We start from the raw sequence: 12,860 nt of genomic DNA on the forward strand, positions 1-12,860 counted from the left end.
AACCTCCGCCACCCGGGTTCAAGCAATTCTCCTGCCTCAGACTCCCAGGCAGCTTGGACTACATACAGGTTAGTGCCACCACACCCGGCTAAGTTTTTGTATTTTTAGTGGAGACGGGGTTTCACCGTGTTAGCCAGAATGGTCTCATCGCCTGACCTTATGATCCACCCGCCCTGGCCTCCCAAAGTGCTAGATTACAGGCATGAGCCCTGCACCCAGTGCACATTTTTGTTTTTCTCTACAAAATACAAATGGGCAATTCTGATTTGGTGGTGATTTTATAATCAATCAACACAAAGTTTAACATCTTTACCTTTTAATTAAAAAGTAGATAATCGATTTGAAAAGTACAAATTCAGTTACAATTTCAAGAAAAAATATGTATTTATATACCATAAATAAGCAAAAATTGGACTCTGAAGCCCTAATACTTCAAAAGCATTCATCCTATTCCATACAAACCTAGTATTATTCAGCAACAGTACTACTGATTTTAAAATAGAAAGTGAACCTATCTTCACAAGTAGTTCTCTGTCTTTAATTTGTACAACTCACCAAGGTTATTTTCATTCTTAGCACCTGGGGTTCACCAGGGTATGATCCAAAGCAAACCAGCATAGGTTTTTAACAGAAAATCTTTGCCAAGAACTTCATGACCTGTATTTTCCTCTCCTATGAAGAAGCTGTCCCCACTCGCATGATTCTGAACAGTGTGTTGATGTTATTGCTTCGAATTGCATCCCGACAAGCAGTGATCACCTGATTCTTTGGTTTTCCAACTGCATGAGAAGAAACATCAGGAACCAAAAGATTGTTAGATGTGAAATTATAAAATTAGAGGCCAGTTTTAAAACAACATAAAACCAGGAGGGAAAATAGTTATATGTGAAATATAACTAATTTATCTTACCATTCCCTAAAAAAGATAACTTGGTGAGGGAATTTATTGAAAAAACTGACTTAAAGACTGTCTCAAACCTAGAAACCAACAGTCGGTTTTACAGAAAAGGATCAAAGCTCATAGTCACCTGGCAAAGATTATTTCTAAAGAGGTCAAAACATCGACCCAAAACAGCAGAATTCAGGTATAAATCTCTGGCTATATTTCTGTTTCCTTGGGTTTGCCCTATTGTTCTTTTTCTAAATTTTTAAGTTAGACACAGCATTAGTTTTCAGTCTCTTTTTTGCTAATTGGGCCTTGATGGTTTTATATATGCTTATGTATTTCCTTTGGGTTATATATAGTAGGTTTTTCTTTAGAGGATGCAGGAAGATGTAAGAAAAAGAGCTGAAGGTTTTCTTTCCCTCTGAAGGTTTTCTTTCCCTCTGAAGTCCGGAGACAAAAGCCAAACACCAGGCTGACTGACTGAAACACAAGTGACTGGTGCCAGCTCTGGAGTGTGAAAGGTATGCTCCTTTCAGCCCCAATATGAATTATTGGATGTTACCACCATCTTCAATGAGTTCCACCAAAAACATTACAGATGAAAGTGCAGTGTTAAGAAAAGAGACTTACCCCGTAGACGACCTGCTCTTTGAATTGCTTGATTTACTGCTTTGAGGTTTCCCAACAGCTCTGTGTGATTGTTACAGCGAATTTTATATCCATTTAGCAAGTCTCTATTAAGGTCATAGAGTTCCATATAACGACTCTTCATTGTTTTCCTGTGCAAATCAGTAGAAATTTGACATCATTTCATGTTGATACGGCAAGCTTAAGAAACACTTGCAAACTTCTTAGACATACAAAGAAAAGACACCATTTTTAAGCTATATTTTCATTAAAATGGAGTAACTGCTAGTTTGCTTTGAAAATATGGATAAGTTCCACAAAAACGTTCTTTTCTTTCCAAATAAACAAAAGACAAGTGGCCTTCCTTGGTTACTGGTCAATGGTTGGTTTTGATTTAGGTGGTTAAGAATTCTCAAGCCCACTGTGCTGGGAGTACGGACAAGTGAGCAAGGTGACAGCCCACCTTCGAAGTTTCAGATGAATATTCATTCAACTAATTTGGCCTGGCTGACAACTCAGCCTTGTATTTTATCAAAGTTTTAAAAACAAAGTCATAAAATTAAAACAGAAATGAGATCTATACTACACAACAATGAAAATGACTAAAGAAAAATATAGCTGAAGATACCAAATGCTAGCAAAGAAGTGGGATAAGTGGAATTCTCATGCATTGTGGACAGAAATACAAAAAGCTGCAACTACTTTGAAAGGTGATTTGGCAGTTTCTTATAAAGTTAAAAACACACTGTACGACCCAGCAATCTCATTGTAAGGTATTTTACCCAAGAGAAATGAAAACATATGTCTACAAAAAACTTGTATGCAAGTATTTATAGCAGCTTTATTCTACTCACCAAAGTCTGGAAACAACCCAGTTACCCTCAATTGGTGAATGGATGAATACCATATATCCACACAATAGAATACTATTCAGCAATAAAAAGGAACAAACTACAGATACATGCAGCAACAGGGATGAATCTCTAAGACATTATGTAAGTGAATGAAGCCAGACTCAAAAGGATATATAGATATAGAGATCGTATGATTCCATTTATATGGTATTTTGAAAAGGGTAAAACTATAGGAAAAGAGGCTGGGCGCAGTGGCTTACACCTGTAATCCCAGCACTTTGGGAGGCCGAGGCGAGTGGATCACCTGAGGTCAGGAGTTCGAGACCAGCCTGACCAACGTGGAGAAACCCCGTCTCTACTAAAAATACAAAATTAGCTGGGCGTGGTGGCGCATGCCTGTAATCCCAGCTATTCGAGAGGCTGAGGCAGGAGAATCGCTTCAACCTGGGAGGCGGAGGTTGCAGTGAGCCAAGATCATGCCATTGCACTCCAGCCTGGGCAACAAGAGCAAAACTTCGTCTCAAAAAAAAAAAAAAACTATAGGAAAAGGAATAAGATGAGTGGTTTCCAGGAACTGGAGGTTAGGAAAGGTATTGATACAAACAGTCACAAGAATGACAGAAAGTTTTTTTTTTTTTTTTGAGGTGGAGTTTTGCTCTTGTTGCCCAGGCTGGAGTGCAATGGCACAATCTCAGATCACTGCAACCTCCGCCTCCCAGGTTCAAGCGATTCTCCTGCCTCAGCCTCCTGAATAGGTAGGATTACAGGTACCCACCACCACACCTGGCTAATGTTTTGTATTTTTAGTAGAGATGGGGTTTACCATGTTGGCCAGCCTGGTCTCAAACTCCTGGCTTCAAGTGATCAACCTGCCTTGGCCTCCCAAAGTAGCTGGGATTACAAATGTGAGCCACCCAGCCAGTGATAGAAATATCCTATATCTCGATTGTGGTAGCAGCAACATGATTACATAAGTTTCTCAAAATTGATTAAACTGTAAACCTAAAAAGTGTAAATTTTCTGCATGTATGAGTTATATATCAATTAGTTTGATTTTAAAAATAAAAACAAATATTGACATTTTGCAGTCAAATGCCTAAAGCCTTTTTGACATAAGAGAGAGAGAGAGAGAGAGACAGAGAAACTAGGGACCCTACAGATAGTTGGCCAAAAAAAGCAAATATCTACCTCAATTTACAGATGATACAAGAATACATCTGGAAAAACTATAAGATAATTAGTAAAGGGCACATTATAAAATCAGATAAAAATCAGTGTTCATATGTACAAACACAAAACCATAATTATAGAATAAGATATATAATGTAAACAATATTTATAATTATAAAATATTTCGTGATTGTCTAAAAATACAGAAAATATCTAAGCATAAACTCAACACTGGTAACATCCAGTATCTACAAGAGGAAACTATTAAAGCACTCCAGAAAGACACAAAACATGGCTTGAGCAAATATAAAGACATAGCATGTTCTTACTTAGCAAGACCAAACGTCACTGTAGCGGCGTCAGTTCTCCCTAAGTTAATACATTTAACGTCATCTCAATTAAAATGCCTATTTTTGTTATGGAGCTACAAAAATTGCTGATGAAATTCATTGGAAGAACAAACAAGCACAAGCAGCTAGGAAAAACCATGAAAAAGAAAAGCAACAGTGGGGACGGGGCACCTACCCACACCAGGTATGAAACATACAAAACATCCATACATGAAAGAATGGCACCATCAATGGTAGTTGCCAGAGCTAAAGGGAAGGGAGAATGGTTACTGTTTAATGGGTACAGAGTTTCAGGTTTAAAAGATAAAGAATTATGGAGATGCTGCTGGTGGTGATGGTTGTACACATTATGAATGTATTTAATGCCACTGAACTGTACACGAAAAGTAGTGTACAGTAGTTAAGATGGTAAATTTCACATTATGTGTACTTTACCATGAGTGGGAAAAAGAAAACAAACTGTTCCCCCTCTGCTCCCACACCACAACAATCAACACAGAAGACTGCTGTCCTCAACTGTGTGGAGGTTTTTCCCACACACCAGGAAACAATCAGTTCTGTAGCAGACACCAGCTGGGTGTCCTCCAATTCCCTTCTGACACTACTCATCTGGAGACAGTGTCCGATCTCACAGACTGAGGGCTCAGTCCCACAAGACTGCCCCGACTTTAGACACACAGCACAAGTTCAGGCTGACAGAATTTCTGACTCATCTGCTTCAAGTTAGGGTTCCCAGGACCCCCTCTCTGGGTTTGATTAGTTTGCTAGAGCAGTTCACAGAACTCAGGGAAACTTAATGGCATTTGCCAGTTTATTATAAAGGATATTACAAAGGATACGGATGAAGAGATGCACAGAATGAAGTATTAGGGAAGGCGCTTGGAGCTCCCACGCCCTCCCTAAATGCATCAACCTTCAGGAACCTCCGTGTGTTCGGATGTCTAGAAAATCTCTGAATGCTGTCCCTTTGGATTTTGATGGAATCTTCATTATTTAGGCATGACTGACTAAACCACTGGCCATAGGTGATCAACTTAACTCTCCGCCCCTCTCCGCTCCCTGGCGGTTGGGAGAGAGATGGGCAGAAAGTCCCAATCCTCTAATCCTGCCTTGGTCGTTCTGGTGACTAACCCCTATCCTGAAGCTACCTAGGAGATGCCAGCCATAAGCCATAAGCCAATCAATAGCATACAAAAAGACATCACTTCAGAGATTCTAAGGATTTTAGGAGTTATTATGTCAGGAAACAGAGTGAAGATCAAATATATATTTTACAGTATCACATATCACAATGAAATTTCTATTTTCTTTTTTAGAGATGGGGTCTTGCTATGTTGCCCAGGCTGGTCTTGAGCTCCTGGCCTCAAGGCATCCTCATGCCTCAACCTCCCAAAGCACTGGGATTACAGACATAAGCTACTGTACCCAGCCAAAAATCTTTTAAATAAAAAAGAATGGCTGAGGCAGGATGATGGCTTAAGCCCAGGAGTTCGAGACCAGCCTGGACAATATAGTGAGACCCTGTCTCTACCAAAAACAAAAAAAAAATTAGCAGGATGTGTTGGTATGTGCCTCTAGTCCCAGCTACTCAGGAGGCTGAGGTAGGAGGATCCCTTGTACTTGGGAGGCCGAGAGCTGCAGTGAGCTGTGATCACACCACTGCACTCCAGCCTGGGCAAAAGAGTGAGATTCCGTCTCAAAATAATTTTTTTTTCTAAAAAAAGAATGATATTGTCAAATGAAGTGACAAGTCAGATCAATGGAATAGTGCAGAAAATCCAGAAATAGATTCAACTGTGAACAGAAATATGATATATGATAAGGGCAGTATCTGAAATCACCGTGAGCATGATGAACTTTAAAAGTAGTATCAGGCCGGGCACCATGGCTCACGCCTGTAATCCCAGCACTCTGGGAGGCTGAGGTAGGCGGATCACCTGAGGTCAGGAGTTTGAGACCAGCCTGGCCAACATGGTGAAACTCCATCTCTACTAAAAATACAAAAAAAAAAATTAGCTGGGCATAGTGGCGCATGCCTGTAATCCCAGCTACTTGGGAGGCTGAGGCAGGAGAATCGCTTGAACCAGGAAGGTAGAGGTTGCAGTGAGCTGAGATAGCGCCACTGCACTCCAGCTTGGGCAAAAAGAGCAAAATTCCATCTCAAAGAAAAAAAAAGTAGTATTAAAATAATGCAATGTGGCCAGGCACAGTGGCTCACACCTGTAATCCCAGCACTTTGACAGGCCAAGGAAGGCAGATCGCTTGAACCCAGGAGATCAAGACCAGTCTGGGCAACATAGCAAGACCCTGGCTCTACACAAAAATTAGCTGGCTATGGTGGCACACGCCTGTAGTCCCAGCTATTCCAGGGGCTGAGGTGGGAAGATAACTTGAGCCCAGGAGATTGAGGCTACTGTGAGCTGTGATCTCTCTGCACTCCAGCCTGGGTGACATAGTGAGACCCTATCCACACACACAAACACACACACAAACACAATAATAATAATATAATAATAATGTGATAGTCATATGGAAAATGATAAAACTGAGTTTATTATTTATATGAACACCAGGATAAACTCCAACCGGAACAGAGACTTAATGTAAAAAAGGAAAATGTACAAGTACTAAAGGAAAACAGGTGAATTACTACTCTATTCCCCGGTGTTAAAGGAAACTTTTTCTAACAGTAACTTAAAATGTAAAAGTATTAAGAAAATGTGGCTGGGCACGGTGGCTCATACCCATAATCCCGGCACTTTGGGAGGCCAAGGCAGGCAGATCACCTGAGGTGAAGAGTTTGAGACCAGTCTGGCCAATGTGGTGAAACCCCGTCTCTACTAAAAATGCAAAAATTAGCCAGGTGTGGTAGCGCTACTTGGGAGGCTGAGGCAGGAGAATTACTTGAACCTGGGAGGCAGAGGTGGCAGTGAGCTGAGATCATGCCACTGCACTCCAGGCTGGGCAACAGAGTAAGACTCCATCTCAAAAAAAATAAATAAAGTATTAAGAAAATGAGTGATCAATTTGACTATATACAAAATTTTTAAAGCTCTTACAAGGCAAAATCAATATTAAAGCAAAATTTTTTTTAAAAATCTAAGCAAAGTTTGGAAAACCCAAATGACAAACTCAGGAAAACATATTTGCAACTCACACCACACATAAGAGATTAATATACCCACTATGGTTTGGATGTGGTTCATCCCCGCCAAAACTCATGTTGAAGTTTAAATGCCAGCGCAGCAGTGTTGGGAGGTGGGCCTAGTAGGGGGTGTTTGGGTCATGCGGGCAGATCTCTCATGAATAGATTAATGCCACCTCTCAGGAGTGAGCTCTTGCTCATGCAGGAATGAAGTAATTCTCAAAAGAGCAGGTTGTTATAAAGTGAGGGCACCCTCAGGCTTTGCCTCTTCACACATGTCCCCTTCTCCTTTGACCTTTTCTGCCATGTTTTGACCTCACGCATGGCCCTCAACAGAAGTCAAGTGGATGCCAGTGCCATGTTTCTTGTAATTCCCAGCCTACAGACCCATAAGCTAAATCAACTTCTTTTCTTTATAAATTACCCATTCTCAAGTATTCTGTTACAGAGGCACAAAATGGACCAAGACAGTACCTGATATGTAAACAGACAAATAGTTCACACAAAAAAGAAATGCAAATGGCCCTTAATTAAAACAATGAAAAATGCCCAGTGCTGAACATAATAAATGGCTCCTACAACTCAACAGCGAAAGAAAATAAATAAATAAATAAACCACTAGTAATCCAATTAAAAAATGAGCTAGGGACTTGAATAGAAATTTATCCAAACAAGAAAAACAAATGACCAACAGGTATATAAAAAGATGCTCAATACCACTAGTCATCAGGGAAATGCAAATCAAAACCTCAATGAAGTATCATTTCACCTCTGTCAGGATGACAATTATCCAAAAAAAAGACAACAAGTGTTACCAAGGATGTAGAGAAATTGGAACCCTTGTACACTGCTGACTAGAATTCAAAATGGTGCAGCCACTACAGAAAACAATTTAGAAGTTCCTCAAAAAATTAAAAATAGAACTACCATATGATCCAGCAATCTCACTTCTGGGTATGTATCCAAACAAACTGAAGTCAAGACCCTGAAGACCTATTAGCACTCCCACGTTCATCACCACACTATTTACAATAACCAAGATGTGCAAAAAACGTAAATGTTCATCAACAGGTGAATGGATAAAGAAAATTTAGTACATATAAACAATGGAACACTATTCAGTCTTAAAAGAGAGGGAAATTCTGCAATATGTGACAACATGGATGAACTCTGAAGATGTTACGCTAAGTGAAATAAGCCAGTCACAGTAGGACATATTATATATTTGCACAGAGTATCTAAAATAGTCAAATTCATAAAATCAAAGAGTAGAACGATAGCTGAAAAAGGGGAAGAAGAAATGGGAATTTGCTTACCAATAGTTTCAATTAAGCAAGAAGAATCAGCTCTAAAGATGTGCTGTACAACGCTGCACCTATAGTCAACGATAATGTATTATACACTTAAAAATGTGTTAAGCAGGTAGATCTCATGCTGTGGTCTTACCACAATAAAATAAAATTTAAAAAATAAAAATTAAAACTAAGAGACCATTTCTCATCCACTGGAGTATGCCAACACACTCCCCTGGCGAGGCTGAAGAGAAACAGGCAATTCTCATACATTGTATGGGAATACAAAATGATGTAACACCTACGGAGAATTTGACAAGATCTTGCAAAATTCTGTATGCATGTATCATTTACTGCAGTAATCCCATTTGTTAATAAGCCTTTTTCTCAAAGGTATCCTGGCAAAAATAAAAAAAGATTTACATAACAAAATTATTCATTAAAGCATTATCTACAGTAGCAAAAGAACAAATCCAAATAGAGGAAACTGGCTGAAAAACAGTCAGAAAATGGAGTAGCTGTAAAGACAAATGAGATGTATTTCTCTATACCATGGTGGAAAAATCTCCAAGATGTATTTTAAATGTAAAAAGCAAGGTGGGAAAAAAAAAAAAAAAAAAAAAAAAGCAAGGTGGAGGCCGGACGCAGTGGCTCACATCTGTAATCCCAGCATTTTGGGAGGCCAAGGTGGGAGGGTCAGTAGATCCCATGAGTTCAAGACCAGCCCAGGCAACATAGTGAGACCCTGTCTCTACAAAAAAAATAAAAAATTAGCCGGGCTGGTGGCTCATGCCTATAGTCCCAGCTACTCACTAGGCTGAGGTGGGACAATCCCTTGAGCCCAGGCAGTCAAGGCTGCAGTGAGCTGTGACTGCATCACCACATTCCAGCCCAGGTGACAGAGCAAGACTCTTGTCTGAAAAAAAAAAAAAAAAAAAAAAACCAAGGTGGAGAAAAAGATGTATACATACTATGACTTAATCTAAGATATGAAGAGGTGTGTGTGTATATATCTGTGTGTATATACTTAAATATTCAACTGGTTATTTATAGTAAAAGGGAGAGAACAGAAAGAAGGTCACAGGAATGGAAAGTTAGACTTTTCTGTGCATGCCTGTCTTATAGATCTAACTTTAGAATCACAAAAAGGTTTTAGTAAATATGTAATAAAATTAAACCTAAAAGGTAAAAATGCCAATCCTCCAAAACTGAGAGCAAAATAAAACAAGGAACCTAACTCTGTATCAAATCTGTGGCATAACCAAAAGAGAAAAAATCTCAAATGATTTTAAGATACAGTAATTTGACTGAAACTCCCTGCTGGGATATGCCCTAAAGGCACAAAAAACTAACACTCAGCAATCATACTGTTGATAACAACTTGGCTAATATTCTTAAATGTTGTGTCTGTGCTGTAAAATGAAGCAAATAAATAGTTATGTTGATACTGATTGAAGCCATGATATTCCCCCACTTTTTTAGAAGAGATCTTGCTCTGTCATCCCAGGCTGGAGTGCAGTGTCATGATCATAGCTCACTGCAGCTCCAAACTCCTAGGTTCCAGAGATCTTCTTACCTCTGCCTCCTGAGTAACCAGGACTACAGGCATGTACCACCATGCCCAGCTAATTTTTTTTTTTTTCCTCAGAGACTGGGTCTTGCTATGTTGCCCAAGCTGGTCTTGAATCCCTGGGCTCAAGTGATCCCCTCACCTTGGCCTTGCAAAGTGCTGGGATTACAAGTGTAAACTACTGTGCCCAGCCTGAAGCCATGATTTTCAATGTGAGAGAGAAGAGATGCAATAATAAAATCAAAGTTAAGAGCCTATATTCATAAATTTGAACGGTAAATAGTATGAACTCATATTTTCTCATTGAAAAAAAAAAAATTTCCTAGCTCTATTCACTGAAAAGGCCTAAAAACAATAATCAACCCAGTAGCAATGAACACCTTTAGTGGTCAGACCATGATCTCTAAATACCATTTCTCATGTAAAAGGACCAGGACTGGAGAGAAATGGCTGGTTCCATATTTAGACTCGGCATGTACCAGATAAGCCTAAAACATTTCATCATACAAGAAAACAAAGAACCAACCAAATCAATGGGACCATGTCCAAAGGCAACTGTATCCAAACTAAAGAGACTTCCATAGACCCAGACTGGAAAATCTAGCCACAAAAAAAAAAAAAAAATAGTAACTGATATAAACTGAAACACATTAAATATGTTCAAATACATGGGTATATAAGGACTTAAAAATCTCACTGGTCACTTAGTGCATGCTGGAGACCAACGCATTATTTTAAAGCCATTAAATAAAGCTGATAAAGAACCTGTCTTTCCTGTACAAACTGTACCTCAGGGAACCAAGTAATTCATTAATTCATGAGGGAACATTATTTTTCATAGAAGTAGTTCAACTAACATATGAAGAAAATAACAGAATTAGACTATCACTATTTTGCAAACCCCAAAAGAAATAATGAATCTAGACAATGATCATCAATGGCTGATAATATCATAAAAAGAAACAATCAGAAATTTGCATGCTTCCTCATGGAAGTAAACAACACTACTCAGGAAATATTCTTGCCAAAATTTGAAATTGAATCTAATCAGGCCTCCAGATCCACCACTATCCCTTCTACACAGGGGACAGAAGAATAATACTTAACATTACCACAAGGATACAACCAGCAAAATCCAAAATGGGACCCCACAGGAAAGGGAGAGAAGAGACTGAGTGGGCAAGCAAAAGTGTGGATTGAAAGATTTCCAACCAAATCCAATGTATGGTCTTTGATCTGGATCTTGATTTGAACAAGCCAACTTAAAACACACATGTCCACATTTATAAGACAACTGGGAACATCTAAACAGATGAGATATTTGTAATATTAAACAATTATTGTACATTTTTCTAAGTGTGATATGGCATTGTGGTTTTTATACATACGTGTGTATATATACATATATATATGTGTGTGTGTGTGTATATATATAATATTGAAAGGCCTTTTGTCTGAAATAGTTGTGGCTAGAATTACACAATGTCCAAAATTTGCCTCAAAATTATCTAGTGCCTGGGAGGGAAAGAAGGTGAGTGTAGAGATGAAAAAAGATCAGTCTTTAGCTGATAACTGTTGAAGCTGGGTGGGTGGTATATATGAAATCATTATATTCAAGTACTTTTGTATGTGTTTGAAATTTTCAATAATACAATTATCTTAAAAACCATTTACCTCTGAGCAAAACCATTATAATTATTTGCCAATAATTAAGGCCTCTCAGAAAAAACACAAGCAGCACTCTGGGTGAACTCTTGCCCCTAATATATACATATAAATTTCATCTATGATTTGTTAGCTATTTTACTGAATTTTTTTCAGTACATTTTATTGGCAAGGTAAATTTGGCATCCTAGCAAGCACCAAGGAAGACCTGCACATACTTAACTTTTTTATTGTAAAATGTTACATATTCAGAAAAATTCACAGAATACTTAACGAAGTCAAACAAGACATCAGACAGGAAGTTTCCCAATGTGTTTTTTCTGAACATAGTCTCTCCTTCTCTGGGAGAAAATACTATCTTATATGATAATCTCTTCCCTGAATTTATTTATATTTTTATTTATTGCATATTTCCCAAACTATAGTTTACTCTTTTCTCTAACTATACACATGGATACATTTTATAGTCTTTTAAGTCTGTCTTCTTTCAGTGTGTACTACGCTTATCAGATTTTTCCTTGCTCTTATGTGTCATGGAGATTCATATGCTCTCACTGCTGTGTAGTATTCCATTGTATGAATATATCACAATTCATCCACTGTTGCTACACTGTTCATGCTAATTTGGATTGTTTCCACTTTGAGATTTTTATAAACAATGGCTTTACAAATATTCTTATACAAATATCCTGGTCTATAAGCATACATATAACTAAGCTGTAACCTTCTCTAAGCTATAAACCAGGAACAGAATTGCTGGGTCACAGAGGACATGCATTTTCAACTTTACTGATAATGGCAAGTTATTTTCCAAAGTCACTGTAACAATTTATACTTCTACTGGTAACATCTGAGAGTTGCTATTCCATACTGCTCACATTTTTAACCTTGCACCTGTACTAACCATGACAAATACTCACATGTCCCTCATCAGACGAGCATCCTCAGCTCTGACCAGCAAACTTCGGATCAGATTAGAATGATCAGCCATGTCAGCACTGAGCTTCTGATGCACTGAATGATATTCATCCACCTGGAGACCATGAACACTCATGAATGAAAAAGGCCTCACAAACTTATTGAACCCAGACAAATGAAAAGACATTATTTACCACATACAGAGACCCCTTCTTTCCTCTATTCACTTATACCAATTAAGCTACTTCCCGTTATTTCATCTCTTTCTCAACAAGTTAACTCATCTGTGCTGCCTCCAATTTCAACAGGACACTCCATGTGAATCCTCCCCATGCTTTAGTACCAGGAGCCCCCATAACACACATATTAATATTTCAGGGATT

At 38.5% G+C, this 12,860-nt stretch overlaps 1 protein-coding gene across 1 annotated transcript in view; it reads right to left on the reverse strand.

Annotated features, from left to right (window-relative positions):
* Positions 1–299: 299 nt before the first annotated feature.
* BBS2 (Bardet-Biedl syndrome 2) overlaps positions 300–12,860 on the reverse strand; it is a 36,837-nt gene continuing 24,276 nt past the window's right edge. The window contains exons 15-17 of the mRNA XM_023209974.1: positions 12,480–12,592; positions 1,517–1,665; positions 300–779 (exon numbers count right to left, since the gene is read on the reverse strand). Of these exons, the coding sequence (XP_023065742.1) occupies positions 673–779; positions 1,517–1,665; positions 12,480–12,592 (369 nt within the window). The 3' untranslated portion in view covers positions 300–672. The remainder of the gene's footprint in view (positions 780–1,516; positions 1,666–12,479; positions 12,593–12,860) is intronic.

This window comes from Piliocolobus tephrosceles, chromosome 17 (genome assembly GCF_002776525.5).
Source record: "Piliocolobus tephrosceles isolate RC106 chromosome 17, ASM277652v3, whole genome shotgun sequence".
NCBI lineage: Eukaryota > Metazoa > Chordata > Mammalia > Primates > Cercopithecidae > Piliocolobus > Piliocolobus tephrosceles.